The sequence below is a fragment of the Lagenorhynchus albirostris genome, chromosome 17 (assembly GCF_949774975.1).
Source record: "Lagenorhynchus albirostris chromosome 17, mLagAlb1.1, whole genome shotgun sequence".
Lineage (NCBI taxonomy): Eukaryota > Metazoa > Chordata > Mammalia > Artiodactyla > Delphinidae > Lagenorhynchus > Lagenorhynchus albirostris.
Window position 1 is genome coordinate 45,122,913 of NC_083111.1, and position 17,647 is coordinate 45,140,559.

The following is a 17,647-nucleotide window of genomic DNA, read 5'->3' on the forward strand; positions in this document are numbered from 1 at the left end:
CAGTGTTTAACCTCAAAAAATACTTGTTGCTTCCTCATCTACCATGGATGAAATCCTAGGGAGAAAAAATTCAATTATGAGGTATATTTACTTAAGAAACGTATAGTATAGCGTGTTGTGACTTCTGTGCCTGGTAGCATGGTATGCTAATTAACCTGAAATCCTTTCCTTTACGAACACCCATGCTGGATAATGTATAACACGTATAATTCTAAGTGAACTGCTGAACTTGCAAGAAAGAAAAAAAAAAAGTTCCCAAGCAAGGAGGAAATGAAAAACCAGAGTAGGAAGCAGGTATTCATGCTTTGACTGTCCTAATGGGCTGTGGCAACCTCAGTTACCAGTGGGCTTGGCTTTTAATCACCAGAACAGGGTGGGGACAAGAAAGGAGGAATTGGAACGTGATTTCCATTTCCCTAAGCTCATAACTTCTAAGGACTAGTGGAAAGATGGACTGTTTTAAAAATCTACCCCACTCTTGTTTTAACAAAGAAGCTTCTTTGTTTTGGCCTTGATGGGGAAGACGGAGGGTGCTTTCCCTGAGAATTTGTAACCACAGTCCTGTCAGCACTCAGATTTTAATTTCTTCATGGTCTAGGAACCATCAAACCAATAAGTTAACTTAAAATGTGATCCTGGGTGGACTGGTTACATCTCTGGGTATCTAATAGTAAACACAAATATTTGCTTTGGCAAATACCCTTAATTCTGGCAGTGTGTTTAAAAAAGAAAGCCTTTTGAAATGTAAGCCCAGAATCCCAAGTTACCAACGACTTGAAAATAATCCCCCAAGAGCACAGACCTCCAATGAACAATATGGACTCCTAGAATTTCAGTAATATAATAACTGGAAAAAGAGTATAAAAGTACTAAGTTTAAAATTATTAAAGAAGTAAAAGATGGAGTTGAAAATAGGAGAGAGGCATAGATATTGTCAATAAGGACTAGAGAATTAAAAAAAAGGAAGGTCAGAAGTCACTGAATGAATGATATAGATTAGACATAGCTACAGACACTATTTGTGAACTTAAAGGTGGATATAAAGAAATAATCCAGAATGCAGCACTGAAAATAGAGATGAAAATGTGAAATACCAGTCAATAGATCTGGTCACTAGAATGAGAAGATTCTGTATAGGTCTAATAAGACTCTCAGAAAGAGAAACTAGGAGAGAGGCACTATTTAGAGACTTCTTTTTTACCCCACAAAATTGATGCAAGATGTGAATCTTCAGATTTAAAAATCATAAATCCCGAACAGGAAAAATAAACCTAAATTTCTAAGTAGATACGTTGTGGTGAAACCCCAGTGTGCTAAGGACAAGCATAAATCTTTAAAAGCAGCCTAAGGGAAAAGAAATTAATGATATGATCTGCCAACATTAATGTTAGTTTTTTAGTTTCCATACTTGGTAGTAAAGACGTCAAGGATAAAGAAAATTCTTTGTTCTTGAACATCTTTTATAATTGAGGTACTTTGGTAAGCTATCTGGAATTCTCTTCTTTTAAGCCTATGAAGTCTAAATGAGTTACTGAAGTCTTCTTGTTAGACTATGTCCAGAAGTTGTAAGTTCTTCAGTATTCTAACCAGGCTTTGCCCCCTTCCACATGAAAAGATTTATTTTTCTAGTTCCTTATAGCCAAAACTGTCTAAGTTCCCTCACCTGTAATCGTAGCACAAAGTTAAGTAATCTTGAAGAAGAGCAGGTTAATTCTTATTGATACTGCAAATTAGTTTTCAAGGAATGTACATGGCTACTATGACAACGACATGTAGGATCGAGATTCTGATTCATGGAATTTTAGAGTTAGAAGCAGACTTTATTTTGTTAATATTTACATTAAGAGTTATGTCATAAACTAGGTGGCAGAATATATTGTTTTAAATTAGGGCACCTTTTTCATCATTCTGTCAGTATGAAGCAGAATCTTTACTTGTCAAATGTTTATTTGCCATTGTTTATGTTAAAAAAAGACAGAGAACCAGATTTGTAGATACTTAGTAAATGCCTGTTGACTCTCTTTTTGCTGGAAACTACAGCAGAACGGACAGGGATTGCAGTGAGGGTGGGACAGTGAAAAGTAAGCTCTTGCTATAGAAGACTTTGTGTTTTGTTCCTTGTGAATATGTTCCTTGTGATAGTCCAATTCTATCACATAATTATCACTGTGAGCTATACTTTTGAGATTACTTTTTGTTTTCTGTCATTTAATTGGTTATAGTTCAATGGTTATATTTTATATTCTGTTCAAAATATTAAGTGATTTTTACCCAAATATTTTGGTTTAGCCCTAGGCTGTCACTTCATCTGCTTTTCCATGTTAAAAACAATAAAATCATTATCATCAACAGCAATAACAAAACAACCACTACCTTTTAAAGTTTGCTGTCTCCTGTTTGCATGTCTTATCGTAGGAGGTCATTTGCAGTCTTTGCCCGCTATTGAGCCTCGGAACTAACCAGCTTTCTTGGTCCACCTATTTGTTCTTGCCTGCCCAGCTGCTCTTGTTAAGACTTCCACCTTCTTCTCATGTGATAAATCTTCCTCTCCTTTTGCTTTCTCCTTTTATTCTTCCCCTGAAATGATAATGCTTCGTTTTTACTACAATATCAACCATTTAGAAGCTCTTTGCTATTGCTATTTTGTATAACGTTCCCTAATAACTCTACTCCTTCAATGTGTATTTTAAAAGAATTTACCTCTTCCCTCTACAGAAACCTTTACTATTGGTTCACTATCCTATGATTTTATTATTTTTGTGTATCTAGAATGAGTCCTGGCTGCTTGAATGTCCTGAATGACCTTTTGTTTTATTTTATTAAATTATAGTTTTGTAAGGCTTGTAACAAAAAGGTCAGTTCTGTGGGCCCTTATAATCTTCACTGGTTTTTTAGGGGCATTCATTTTCGGCTCATTCTTAGATATTTACCTCTAAATTTCTAAATAAAATGCTTATATTGAAATTTTCTTATCTTTCATGTTTAGATATTGTAAACATACTTTCTACTACAACAACCTTAATGCCTTAAAACAACATAAGTTCATTTTAATACAGTTCTGTAGTTTAAAGTCTAAAATGAGTCTCACTAAAATCAAGGTGTCAGCAGGGCTTTGTTCCTCTTGAAGCCTCTAGGAGAGAATTTATTTCCTTGCTTTTTCCACCTTCTATAGGCCACCAGCATTCCTTGGTCTGTGGCTCTCATCCCTCATCTTCAAAGCCAGAAGATTGCATTTCTGTGGTAGTGCTTCTGTCATGACATGTCTTTCTCTGACTCTCTTCTTCTGCCTTCCTCTTTCATTTTTAAGAACCCTGATGATTACATTGGTTCTACCTGGATAGTATGGGATAATCTTCACATTTCAAATTAGCTTATTAGCAACCTTAATTCTGTTTGTGCCTTAATATTCCTTTGCCATGTTAAGATAACATATTCCCAGGTCCTGGGATTAGGATATGGGCATCTTGAGTGATGGCGGGATGGCATTATTTCGCCTACCAAGAAGATTTAGCTTTTATGGCCAATACTCGCTGTCTGTATTTCTATTCTTCTTTTCTCCTAAGTCATCTAATTATGTCACAGCTTTTGCTTAAATATATATTCAGTATTAATATATTATGACTGTGTATGTATGAATTATAGTATACGACCTTTAAATGTTTTTTCTTATGCAACTTTTATCCTTGGAGTTAATAACTGCCTTTTTTTGTTTCATTAGTGTTCCATGTACTTAATATTAATTCCCCCAAATTCTTAGAGAAGCATGTCTTCTCTCAGTATGTTCAGATGCATTAGACAATTAGTTTTAATTTTTAAAGTATTTTATACCTTATTTATTTATTTATTTAGGCTGTGCCGGGTCTTAGTTGCAGCATGCAGGATCTTTAGTTGCAGCATGTGGACTCTTAGTTGCGGCATGCATGTGGGATCTAGTTCCCTGACTAGGGATCGAACCCAGGCCTCTGCCTTGGGAGCGTGGAGTCTTACCCACTGGACCACCAGGGAAGTCCCTAGTTTTAATTTTTGTAGTCATTATTCTTTTAGTGTACTTTCCTCCTGTTTCAATCTCTATTTCCTTCTGAACCTGCTACAGATGTCTTGAAGTTTCCTTTTATCATTGTCCTGGGAATTCCCTTTCCTCTTATATTGGATCCCCTGTTTCTTGGATCACATGTATTATTCTTTCCTGATTTATTCCTCTTTTTGGTAGAGCACAGTTCTGTAGCTGTCTTTCTAGCAAAGGAAGTAAACTTCTTTCAGATATGGCATGTTTGAGTGCATCTTTATTCTCCCTTCATATGTGAAGGTAGTTTGAGTGTATATGTAGATTTGTAGGTTGGGATGATTTTTCTACAGACTTTAAAAAGCATTGCTTTGTTGTCTTCTTGTTTCCAGTGTTGCTGTTGAGAAGTTTGATGCCATTCTAATTGTTTGTTGTATGTTTATGTATTAACATTTTTCTGTTTTTATGCATCTGTTTGTTTTCTATCTCAGAAACTTTTAGGAGCTTCTCTCTTTACCCCTGATATTTGTTTTTTCATTTGTTGCACTGGATATGTGGTGCACCCTGTTAATTTGAAACTCATGTACTTCATTTGGGGAAACCTTGTTGAATTATTTCTTTGATTATTTTCTCCATTTTGTTTTAATAGTTCTTCCTAGAACTTTTGTTTTTCAGATATTTGATTGTTAATGCTGATCCTTTCATTTTTTGGTCATTTGGCCCATTTTCAATCTCTTTGGATTTTTTGTTTTAATTTATGTGGTAGATTTCCTCACCTTTATTTTCTTATTTTTATATTAATTTAAGGAGAATTAACATCATGTTTTTAATTTCTAATGGCTCTTTTCTGTTCTTTGAAAAGTTCAGCTAAACATGCTGTTCTTGTTCTAGTGTCTTCTGTACTCCCTCCAAGGATAGCAGCAGCAGCAGCAGCAGTAGTAGTAGTGGTAGTAGTAGTAAGTATAATACAATAATATAATTATTATTACCTAAGTTTTCTGTTCCCAGCATTATCTTTTTACCCCAAGTTCCTTTTCTGTGTTTGTTTTTTATCTCTACTTTTCATGTTAGTGATTTATACCTAGTTTCTGATGAGCCCTCATATTGTAGAATAAAATAGTAAATAACTAATTGGGAACCTATGTGTGAGGTTGGAGCTTATTGAATGGCTGGTGTTATTGTAGGGGAATTGGACACTTACTCATTTTTGTTGTTGTTGTTTGGGGATAATCAGTTATGAGTATCTCTGGTTCCTTTTTCTTGGACTAGCCAGTTTTCACAGATAGAAAACCTTCCATTTCTTTCCTGCAGGTTGTAACTCTGGCATTCAGCGTCCCTAGAGAGTAAAAGAAAAGGAGATTTCATTATTCAGTACATCTATTTTATATAGATTTTTAAACAATCTCCCATTTTTAGCATGCAGCCTTTTCCTTGGTATTATCCCTTAGTTCAAAGTCCTTCTGGTTCAACCTCTCCAGCGTGAACCCTTCAGTGTTTTGCCAGGATGAGTGTGGGGTAGTTGCATGGCTTCACGAATTAAAACAAAGGTTGTGTGGTTATTAGATAGACTTTCAATCACTGCTCATCTTTTTAGCCTCATCTGCATTCTTGCCCTCTGAACTGCCTGGCTTCTTTAATTCTTATCTTTCCAGGGCTTATTGCAGATCAACTTGCTTTTTAGTTTAATAATGCACGGGCACTTTTCTCTAAGTCATCTTGTTGTTACTTGTTCATCAGCATCCATCTTCTGAAATTTTGATGACAGTTCTTGCCTCTTTGAGAGTTGCACATATAGTGCTTATCTTTTCATTTTCATTTCTTTGTTGGTTTAGGCCCGTAAAAATTAAGGAGGAAACAGAGCTAAACTTACATATGGCTTGACTCCTTAATCTTTTACTTCCACACAGATTACAGGTCATTCTCATTATTTCATCTTCTGATTTATGGATGATAATTATAAGAGTGATCATAAGTTGATTACTGAACACAGGGGGGTTAACGTGTCTGTGAGGCCAGGAGAATTATGTCGGGCAAGAAAGGCAGTGTAAAAAGAATCTGAGCTAAGGGTTCACCACAGGACTAAGAATGTGTGTTCAGAGTTAATATTTTTCAGAAAAATACTCTAAGGAGAAAAAGTAACAGTGCATTTTTTTATATTAAATTGTATTACAAAAATTCACTATTATTTTTAGATTATTCCATTGAAAGTGTATACTATGTAAAATTGTATTTCAATTGCAGTGCCTTAGGGAGTTCCTCTTTCCTTCCTCTAGTAGAATATGACAGCAATATTTGAGTAAATCCACATGAGAGTGCTTTGTAAAGTCATTATTTCAAATGTAAGATATTGTCACTGTCTTTGTGATTGTCCTATTGACTCATGTCAGCTGACTATACATCTTATCAACATTTTGCACCTCTTCCCTAAATTACGTTCTGTATAAAGTTCAGCAGATTTCTCAGAGTTAAATACCTTGAACAATAACTGTAGTATTTTGGCCTCCACATGGAACAATAATAGTGGCTTGCCTTAAGGCACATAACTACTAGATATGTAATGCTACCTGTATCTGAAGCCTTGCTTTTTCAGTTTCAGAGCTTTTGGTCTTTTTGTTTCACCATATTGCATTCCCAACAGGAGATTTCCTTTCACAGTTTCAGGAAGTTGCATTCATGTAGACAGAAAAAAATGTGAATGGTGCCCTGAGTTGTGCAATGCCAAGACTCTGCTCCTTTCTACCTCCATAGTGCTTATGTTTGGGGTATTTTACAAATTTTGGTTTGATGGTAGAGTGGAAAGAAACCAAGTTTATTTTTAAATTATTTTTTATTAATACTTTTTCTTCTTTAGAGTAATTTTAGGTTCACAGCAAAACTGAGAGGAAGATATGAGGTTTTCCATATACTTTCTGCCTCCTTCTTGGTCTGCACAGCCTTTCCCAGTATTGACATCACCTACCAGAGGGGCACATTTGTTACGATTGATGGACCTACATTGACACATCATAATCATCCAAAGCCCATAATTTACATTACTGAGGTTATTTTTTACTAGCAGTTTTCCTCCATTGTTGAAGTCTATCAAAAGATGACTATAATTATCTTTTAAAAAATCTGAGCTTGAGCCATTAAAAACAAATTACTTTTTGAAAAAGTTTTCTTAAGGAGAAAGTATGCAGGATGTTTTAGTTACTAAAACAAGTTTAAAAATATCTGAGAGGGACTTCCCTGGCAGTCTAGTGGCTACGACTCCTCACTCCCAATGCAGGGGGCCCCAGTTTGATACCTAGTCAGGGAACTAGATCCTGCATGCCGCAACTAAGACCCGATGAAGCCAAATAAACAAATAAATAAATATATTTTTTAGAATCTGAGAAATGTAATGATCATAAAAAATGAAATAATTTCTTGATAGTATTAGTCTAAACTAAGATGCTTTATATATGTATAAGTGATTCTGATCAGAAGAGGTTTCCGGCAACTTCTTCTGATAAGAGTCTTATATATGTCATGCATTAGATATTAACAAAGACGTATCATTTCAGATTCAAGGTAGAGTCCTAAACTTGGTGTAAACTGTAAAAGAAGCAGCTTATAAAATAATTTTTTAAAAAGCCATTTTTGTCTATTCATATTTATTTTTGCATCTACCAGAACTAATTCAATTCTTTTGGTTCTTAACACCATCAGTAACCCTTGAGAGAATCTTCTTCTTTTTCTTTTTTTTTTTTGCGGTACGTGGGCCTCTCCCGTTGCGGAGCACAGGCTCCGGATGCGCAGGCCCAGCTGCCATGGCTTACGGGCCTAGCCACTCCGCGGCATGTGGGATCCTTCTGGACCGGGGCACGAACCCGCGTCCCCTGCATTGGCAGGCGGACTCCCAACCACTGTGCCACCAGGGAAGCCCTCTTGAGAGAATCTTTGATTAGCTCTTGTCTGCTCATCACTATCTAGATTCTTTAAGTTTTTTCAAAAAATTGGCATAGAATGAGAGTCTGACTCTGGGGACTTGAGAGTTAGAGGAGGGTATTATTCCATTTTGTATCCCTCTCATCACTTAACATAATGATTGGAGCAGCGTAAATTATCCACTGATTATAACTTCTGTATCCACAGTAGATGTTAAATATGCAGGGTAACTCAGTTTCTTTTCTTATGAAGAGAAAAGTGAACCACACCTGCCCACTTTCTGGCTTGAGCCTGGGCAAAACCCTTATTTCTCTAAACCTTGGTTTTCCTGAATGTAAAGTGGAATAGTAATAGCTACCTTTTTTTTTTTTTCTTTTGAGATGAATAAAAATAACAAACTGGGCATAGTGCATGGCACTTAGTCATTGAGTGTTAGGTACTATAACTAGTAGTACTGCTACAACTGTTATTACTACTACTGCTATGTTTATTTCGTATAGTTGGCATCATTTAACTTTCTGAAATACTGTTTCTTAAGTTTTTTGAGTCATAGATTTTGAGAATTTGATAAAAACTGATAAAATCATAGAAAAATGTATAAATACAAAGCATTTAGACTCCTGCTTTGAGGATAATAGGTACCACTGCAAATGGAAATAACACAGGTGGTGAATATTGGGGAATAGCAACCAATTGATACATGTTTATATAACAGTCAAATAGGAATCAGTAAATTTATAGGTCCTTCTGAAGTAAAGATTACTATGTGAGAAGGTATTTCTCAAGATGATGTCCTTTAACTACTGGCAGACCATGTAGTGTGTTAGTTAAACTGCAGGTTCCTGGGCCACATCTCAGGAAGACTCTTAGAGGACTATGGGGCTTCTTGAATGCACCAGAGTTTGAGATCAAAGATTTTAGAGTAATGTTTAATATGTCTGTCATAAAAAGTTCATGATTTTCTTAATTATTCATACTTAGTTCTCCTTAAAGGAGTTTCAAATATGAAGGATAATATATATTTGATTGGAATGTGGAATGGGGAAAAGGCGACCATTCTTCATGAATATAGGTGAAATGAGCGGTGAAGTTTTCTGTGATAGGATCAAATTGTGTTAAACACCTCAGCTCTTTCTCTCTGCTGTAGGACTGAGCAAATATTACTTAACTCCTCTAATCCATTATATCCCAGTTTGTAAAAATGAGGATAACAATAACATCTTTATCACAGCCCTGTTGTGCGGATTGAATGAGATGTGTGTATCACACATAGTAAGTCCTCCAGTAAATGTTAGTTGATTAGAGTTCATCATCATTATCATTATTTTAGTGGTTTGCAATAATGTTAGTGTAATGTTCTTAAGGTTTCTCTGCCTTTTTAATTCTCACCTACCCTTCAGGGCCAAAATGAGTCTCTCCTTTTTGAATTAAGTTTTCCCTACCATTTATGTCATGGTAATTGTTCCCTTCTATGCTTTTATGTTCTTCAGCAAGTAGCATACAGTAGAGATGTTAATATTCACTTTTTTTGTTAATTGATATAGAATCCCTTTAGTTTCTTTTAGCTACACATGAGATGTCAATTTTGCTTATAAGCTATTGTATTTTAACTTAGGAGCTGTTTTGAGCTATCTTGTTTCTCTCTCTTCACCCCACCTGGCCAAGATATTTTGAGGAGGCTGTTTACGTAGGAAGTTTCATGCTTAAATTAAATGTCTTTGCCTAAATGAAACTCAATTTATAAGTTAAATTTGTATCAAATTGAAAATCTTACTCTATGTTCTAAAACCAAATATGATTTTTTAGTCTCCTGATTTTTAAACAAATATTTGTTTCAAATTTGCATAAGTATAGTTATGCAGGTTCAGCCCATTTATTTTAAAATTGCATCTTTTTAACTCCTAAACACTGAACTGTGAAGCCTGACACAAATACTGTAAGAACATCGGAGGTAGATAATTAAAGTATAATTAAGTCTAAATGCCTTGGTGAAGGAGTATAAAAATTATTTAAATTCAATCGGCTAGTACATTTGCAGTTTTCTTTTATTAGGTGTGAAATCTAAGAATCCCCTGCCAACTCTTGAGGGCTCAATCCAGAATGTTGAATTGAAGTACTGCAGCACATCATTGGTCAAATGTGCCTCTGGGACCATGGGATCAATAAAAATTTGTGCCAAAGCCCCAGGTATGTGCAGCTGGACCGTGTAAAACTTTATTGCCTGTGTAGGAGAATTGGCTGTGCGTTTTACAAGGAGCGTTACTGAAACAAGAATTTACTCATTGTTCCTATGAATCAGAGATTTTAAATTTTTTTATTTTTACTTGAAAAAAATTGTTAATTGTGCCAGGATGATACTTCTTGACATTAATAGGTTAATTTTTATTTAAGGAAAAAAACTTTGCATAGTTTTAATAATGGTTATGAGGGAGGAAATATTAAAGGAAAGTTTATTCTTATACTTTTGGGGGGGGATAGGAGGTATAGATGTATATGACACTTAAAAATTAAATTAAAATGTTATTAGTATAATGAAATTAAACAGAAAACCCAGCTGTTTTTCAACTGAATGTTGTAATTGATTTTGCCTTCCTTCCAATATTTTATTTCATAATATTTTCCTTAAACTGTTTGTTATTTAATTTTTTCCAGTGTGAATTCAATGTCTAAATAAGATTAAATAGGTACAAATTCCATTGAATATTTAGAATACAGTGTGTTCATGTTGTTTTATTTTATAAGCTTTTCTGAACATGTTCTACATTCATTAGCTAAATATTAAAACAACCTTTTAAGAGTTAAAAGTGCTTTTAATTTTATCAGTCATACTTTTTAGAGTATAACTAAATGTTCTGCTAGAATTACCAAGTATAAACTGAAATTTTATATTATGATGTTAGTATACTTTAAGATCAAACATCTTCGGGGTACTCCTATGTTTTATTTGATAAGAGTTTCTTTTTCATAAATATTTCTGTTCAGGTGAGAGTGGAAAAGAGAAGTTAATTCCATTGCTTCAGGGTCCTTCTGACACTAAAGACCTTCATAGCAGCAGGTGGCTCAATGAGAGTAGAAAGCCAGAATCTCTCTTAGCTCCAGATTTAATAGCCTTCACAGCCCTAGTTCCACAGTATATGGACTACTGCCACAGTTCCGGTAAGTACATCATTATTCACTTATTTGCATTTTCTTTTCCAGCAAGACTTTTAAAATTGGACTTTTTTTCTTTCCTTCTCTCCTTTCCTTTTCTCCTTTCCTTAACTTCGTCCCTCCCTCCTTCCCTCCCTCCCTCCATTTCTTTCTTCCTCTCTTTTTCATTTGTGTCCATTGGGATACACTCCGCAGTTACGCTCTTTGAAAATTCAAATGAAGTATTTTATATCATTTTTGATAAATGATGTGTTTACAAACAATAATGATTTTACTCTATTTTATTGAGATAATTCAGTTGTATGTATAACAGTTAATCTCAGATTCAACTACTACTACTACTAAACCCAACTGAGTTTTTAAATATATCATGTAATACATAGAAAGGAGTAAAAGAAATTTAAAACATTGCAAAGAGAAAATATTTTTCTTGGGATAGTAGCACTTTGTGACCCATAGTTTGCCATGGTAAAGTTAGGTGTTTGGGCCTTCTGTGCCTTTACAAAAAGGAAAAGATATTGATGTTGTAATAAAGGAAAAAACTCAGAAGTCAAGCTCTTATTTCTTAGAGTTAAATTTTTTTCTAGAAGCACTTTGCCTAGAATCTGTTCCATTTTATTCACACCATAATAGCAGATCCACACCTCTCATATTGAGAGGAGATACTGGAACTATCAATGAAGGTATAGTAAATAGAGCCTGATGTCAGCCATGAGTTCAGTTAGTATGTAGTTGGTAAAGCCAAGACCATGATGCTAGAAATAAGTTAGCTATAAACAGATTTCTTAAAAGGGTCAGGAGTCTGAATTTTTTCTTTATAATTAATTGGCCAGTGAGGTGGTTTCAAATAGCTGCCTAAGAGTAGAGCTCAGTTAACATTATGTGACTAGAACTGTAACTTATAGAAAATATGTTAAGCATGACTGCACTAAGTTCAAAGTAGAAACCATGAAAAGATTCATAATTAACTACACAGAGAGTATATGGAGGTGAATATTCGAAGCAGTGTACATATGCATGGATGCAAAACCACTTGAAAGCAGAATTTGTTATAGTAGCATTTGCAGCTGAATGGCATCCACACTAGAAACTAGAAATTAGTATTTGAAAGGTGAGTCTGAGAACCCCTGAGTCAGCTTGCCTTTAAAGACAATACTCCTCAAAAAGACATTTTCAACTTGATGAGGATGGGTGTGGTTTCCTAAGGAAAAAATTGTGAGGATGAGGCCAGTACCCAAGTAAGACTGTGCCTATGTGTAGAAGATTTTACCAGTCCTTTAAAGTAGGGGCTGGGAAACATTTTACTAAAGGCAAGATAACTAACCTTTTAGGCTTTGGGGGCCATATGGGCTCTGTCTCAGCTGTTCAGTTCTGCTATTAGAGCACACAAAAATAGTCATATCCAATATGTAAATGAATGGGTGTGACTGTGTTCCAGTAAAACTCTATTCACAAAGCAGGAAGTGGGCGAGATTTAGCCTATGTGGTTTGCCTACCCCAGATTTTGGGAGAAGAGATTGGTGGTTAAATAACCATCATGCTCCGCCCCCCAATTTATTTATTTATTTATTTATTTATTTGACTGAGTTAGGTCATAGTTGCGGCACGTGGGCTTCTCTCTAGTTGGTGGCGCAGGGGGCTTCTTCTGCTTGTGGTGTGCTGGCTCCAGGGCATGTGGGCTCTCTCACTCATTGAGGCGCGTGAGCTCAGCTGTTGTGGTGCGTGGACTTACTTTCCCCATAGCATGTGGGATCTTAGTTCCCTGACCAGGTATCGAACCTGCCTCACCTGCATTGGAAGGCGGATTCTTTACCACTGGACCACCAGGGAAGTCCCAACATCATGCTGTTTTTAATGCCTATTTAATTATATTCTTTAAATATGCCGTTTGAGAAACTCTGTTATATAATTATCCAAATAGTAGTTTTCAGTAGGTTTTGTTTTCAAATCATAAGATCATTAAAATGTTATTAGAATGACCAGACCATCTGCTTAGAATTTTGATACCTAAGAAGAGACTAAGCTTATTAGAATCTACTGCATATTCTTAAATTGGACAGGGATTCTTCATTTTTTGTCTTGTCATATACACAATTAGAATGAACTGAGTCAAGCATGTTTAAATAATCTGATCTTTCTAATAACAATATTCGTATTATTCTTTGTAATTTAAATGTATATCTAGGGTCTCAAATATATATTTGCATTTTTAACCTTTATAGCATGGGTCTAAAAGTAAACTACTATAAAAAAATTGTACCTACGATATTTCTAGGAAAAAGTTTTTTTCTTACTGTTAAGGAAATTCACCTAATCTTCAACTTTAGTGTGATGTTTAGTGATATGCTTATGGATTTGCATGTAAAATTTTAATGTGATCATGCATTTGGTGCTTTGAAAATATTCCTTTGGGTGTGTTTTAATCCTAAAATGTAATGTGTTTTTACTTAAACTACAGTCACATGCTTTATTTAGGATATTTTTAAATTTAAATTTTCCATCCATCTTGGGAACTGCCACCCACATTCATGGCTTAGGTGTTTATGATATGGTTATGAGAGAGCGCATAAGTATTATTTTTCAAAGCCAGTTTTAAAGTAATATTGACTAATTTTATGTTCCTGTAATAAGATTTAAAATTGGAGGTGTGTGTGTGTCTGTGTGTGTATATATGACTGATGGTATGAATAAATTATAAATAAATTTTAAATGAGGAAATAATTTATTAACAATCCTTTAAGATTTTACTGAAATATCATGCTTTCAGCAAGTTGTTTCCTGATCACTGTATATAAAAGATTTTTTCTCTCTTGTTTGCATATATGTGCATACACACACACATACACACACACACACACATTTACCCACTATTCTAAAGTTTTTCTTAGTACTTATCACACTCTGCCATACTATACATGTTACTGATTTGTTAGGTTTTATTTTTCCCTGCTATTAGAATTTAATGCTTCATTATGGCTGGAATTTTTGTCTTTTTTGGTCACTGCTGTGTTCCTAGTGTCTAGAACAATATCCCACATATAGTAGGATATCAACAAATATTTAGTGAATGTATGAGCAAGTAAGTGATGATTGCATTTGCTTTTCTTTGTTTTTTGAGGCTGGAGCACCTAAGGGAAATGGCATAGAACACGAGTCTTTATTGATGTTGGCTTTAAAAAAAAAAAAAAGATGCTGGGTAGTTGAACTCTTCTAGATGAACAATGAAAGGAAAGCACAATTAATCCCTGCTGTCTTTTTTAGAGACAGACCATCCAGATGAGGTTGTTAATGAGCTTTTCCCATTTGTTTATAGAATTTGAATGAGAGGTTTTGGAATGTGGAGTAGTAAGTGATTGGCTAACTGATTTGAGGCAAATTGTGTATTTTAGAGGAGTTTGGTGATCATTCTAATTGGCTTCTGATTATCATGGCATGATGTGTGGAAGACAGCTGCCTTTGTGCATATGCTCCCAAATTGAAGGGGAATATTAAAAGTGGGGACCAGAAAATGTTGCGGATATTATATTAGGAAGTGAGTTTTGAGAGAAGCTTAATTAGGATAAAGAGGCAGAGTTTTCTGACTCTGACTTCAGAATGTGAGGGAATGGACAGCTTTATTAATGGGAATTAAGTATTAATTGACTGAAAGAAATAGTAGTATTAGTAAAACTTGTTATAAAAACAGTTTTTTACAATTTAAAAATCACTTTCATATAAATTGTTTTATTTGTTATAAAACAAGACTGTTCAGCACAGCAAATGTTATTTTGTCTTACAGAGGAGGAAATAGAGGCTCAGAACAAGTCAGACTTTGAACTTGAATCTGGGGCTTCTAACTATATAACATTTTCCCACTGTCTTAGGCTATTTATCATTTTGTCTTTTATTTTTAGGATCCATATTGCTAAACATTGTACCACCCAGCCTTGCACATTCTTAACTTTGAGGATCTCTTTCTTTACTTCATATTAAGCACTATCAAAAGAGCCACACTTCCATGATGTCACAGCGTTGTTTTGTCTTTGAAGTCTTAGCAGCTCCCTTTGCACATTTCCCTCCTCCCCCTTGATCACTTTCTCTGCTTGACTGGCTCTGATTACAGTGAAGGAGCTGAAGGCTCCTATGGGAGTCCAGTGTGCCAGCCCACATTCTTCATTCATGGTTACTATTCACAGGAACCGTTTAGTGACACTTCTGTTTTTTATGTTTGTATAGATAAATAGAGAAAATAGATTCTTCTTTGGCTCCTTCAGAGGTAGAAGCACTTGGTGACTATAACTGATGTATGTAAAATATTTTAAAATAGGTTCTAAACATTTTTCTTTCCTTCTCTTTTAAATATAAACTTTAGCTCTTTTTCATATGCTATATTTTGCCTATGATTTATAGCAGGTTCTGCTTGTTAAAAAGTTCTTAGTATTTGTTAATCCTGTTATTAATGTATAAACAAATTTTAGGGTGTCTGCTATTTATGAATATAAAATGATCACAAAATACTATCAACTTAGAACAAAGGAACTTATAGGCCATCCATTTCAATTTCTAAGTCAGTGTTAGGAGTCCTTTTGATATGCCCCCCTTTCTATGTGCTTCAGATCTCTTGGCCTTCTTTCAGTTTCTCAGTTGTGATTATGCTTTTGTATATGCCTTTTTTTTTCTGTCTGGGATTCTTAAAACTATCCTTACCCCTTCACCTTATACCTGTTGACTTCAGTTTAGTGTTGAGATCTTAGCTCAACTACTATATCTTCAAGAAAGCCCTGATGCTGCCTTTCCCCTACCCCCCACCACCCAATTTGATTAGGTATCTCTGTTACATTCATTTTCATAGTTCACTGTACGTTTCTTTCATAGCACTTAATGACAGTATATATTTATGTAGTTGTGTGATTTGAATGCTGTCTGTCTTCACCATTTGACAGTGAGTTCTGTGAGGACAGAGTTTGTCACTGGTTGCTTATCATTTTATCTCCAGTGCCTAAAATTTCCTCACACATATGGAACGCTTGAGAAATCATTTGTTGAATGAGTGAATAAATGGACATTTATGACAGATAGTGAAGGATATGAATGTATTTGACAGATAAATAGTAAGTCCTTAATACATGTTAACCGTCTTCCCTCTTCTCTCCCTACGTTTCTTCCTCCTCTTCCTTCTCCTTATATATGTATCTACCATTGGAGAGAATATCTAACAGCATCTTTCTTTGTTAGGTCCGATTACTATGAGGTCCTCTGTTTGTTGAACTGTAACTTCCATTTCTTAGTCTTATAAGTGACATGAAAAAATATATCGGCCCTAAATATACCTGACAAAACTTATTATCTTATGTTTCATTGGCATTTGTGTATGATTGTACCTTTTCTGTTGAAACCTTAGTCTTTCTTGGCCTTCAGGTATTAAAAGATAACATCTGATGACTTTTGCGTTTTTGTATATCTTGTGAATGGAGACACCAACAGCTCTTTATTCTAGACTATCTTTTAAAGGATATTTGTATAGTGAACAGTATTTGGGAGATAGATCTAGTGTCCCTTTGGAGCCAATGGAAGGCATGCTTACTGCCCATTATAAAAGATTTGGTTCCTCAACTCGGGGTTCATTTCTTCTATTTTTTTAAATTGAAGTATAGTTGATTTACAATGTTGGGTTAGTTTCAGGTGCAGGATTCATTTCTTATAATGCATTCCACTGCATGTGCAGACATCCATCTGGATATGTCTTTGTTGTTACCTCTGTGGAACTTGGGGGCAAAGAGAACTGATACAAATACATATGTTGATAATCATGCTGCTTGCTGTGCCATGAGTAATAAAGTCCTTTGTCTGACTCAGGAGTCTCCTGTCTTCTACATCAGTGGTCCCCAACCTTTTTAGCACCAGGGACCCGTTTCATGGAAGACAGTTTTTCCAGTGTGGGGCGGGGGGGTGGGGCGGGTGATGGTTTGGGGATGATTCAAGCACATTACATTTACTGTGCACTTTATTTCTGTTATTATTACATCGTAATATATAATGAAATAATTATACAACTCACCATAGTGCAGAATCCCACCATAGTGCGTAGTGGGAACCCTGAGCTTGTTTTCACTTGCCACTCACTGATAGGGTTTTGATATGAGTCTGCAAGCAATTGATTTATTATGGTCTCTGTGCAGTCAAACCTCTCTGCTAATGATAATCTGTATTTGCAGTCACTCCTGAGCTTTAGCATCACCGCCTCAGCTCCACTTCAGATCATCAGGCATTAGATTCTCACAAGCAGCGCGCAACCTAGATCCCTCGCATGCACAGTTCACAGTAGGGTTTGCACTCCTATGAGAATCTAATGCCACCGCTGATCTGACAGGAGGTGGAACTCAGGCAGTACTGTGAACGATGGGGAGCGGCTGTAAATACAGATGAAGCTTTGCTGGCTTACCCGCCGCTCATCTCCTGCTGTGCGGCTCGGTTCCTAACACGCCACGGACCGGTACCAGTCCATGGCCCAGGGGTTGGGGACCCCTGTTCTACATCTTTCATTATAGGGTAAAAGCTTAGGATCACAATCCTGGACACTACAACATGTAGTTTCTTGGTTCTCCT

The 17,647-nt window shown here is 35.5% G+C and overlaps 1 protein-coding gene across 8 annotated transcripts in view; it reads left to right on the forward strand.

The window, feature by feature from the left end:
* Positions 1-17,647, forward strand: part of VPS13B (vacuolar protein sorting 13 homolog B) — a 793,535-nt gene that overhangs the window by 226,401 nt on the left and 549,487 nt on the right. For all 8 annotated transcript variants that reach the window (XM_060128467.1, XM_060128455.1, XM_060128456.1 and 5 more), the window contains exons 18-19: positions 9,965-10,099; positions 10,895-11,068. In XM_060128467.1, coding sequence (XP_059984450.1) covers positions 9,965-10,099; positions 10,895-11,068 — 309 coding nt within the window. The remainder of the gene's footprint in view (positions 1-9,964; positions 10,100-10,894; positions 11,069-17,647) is intronic.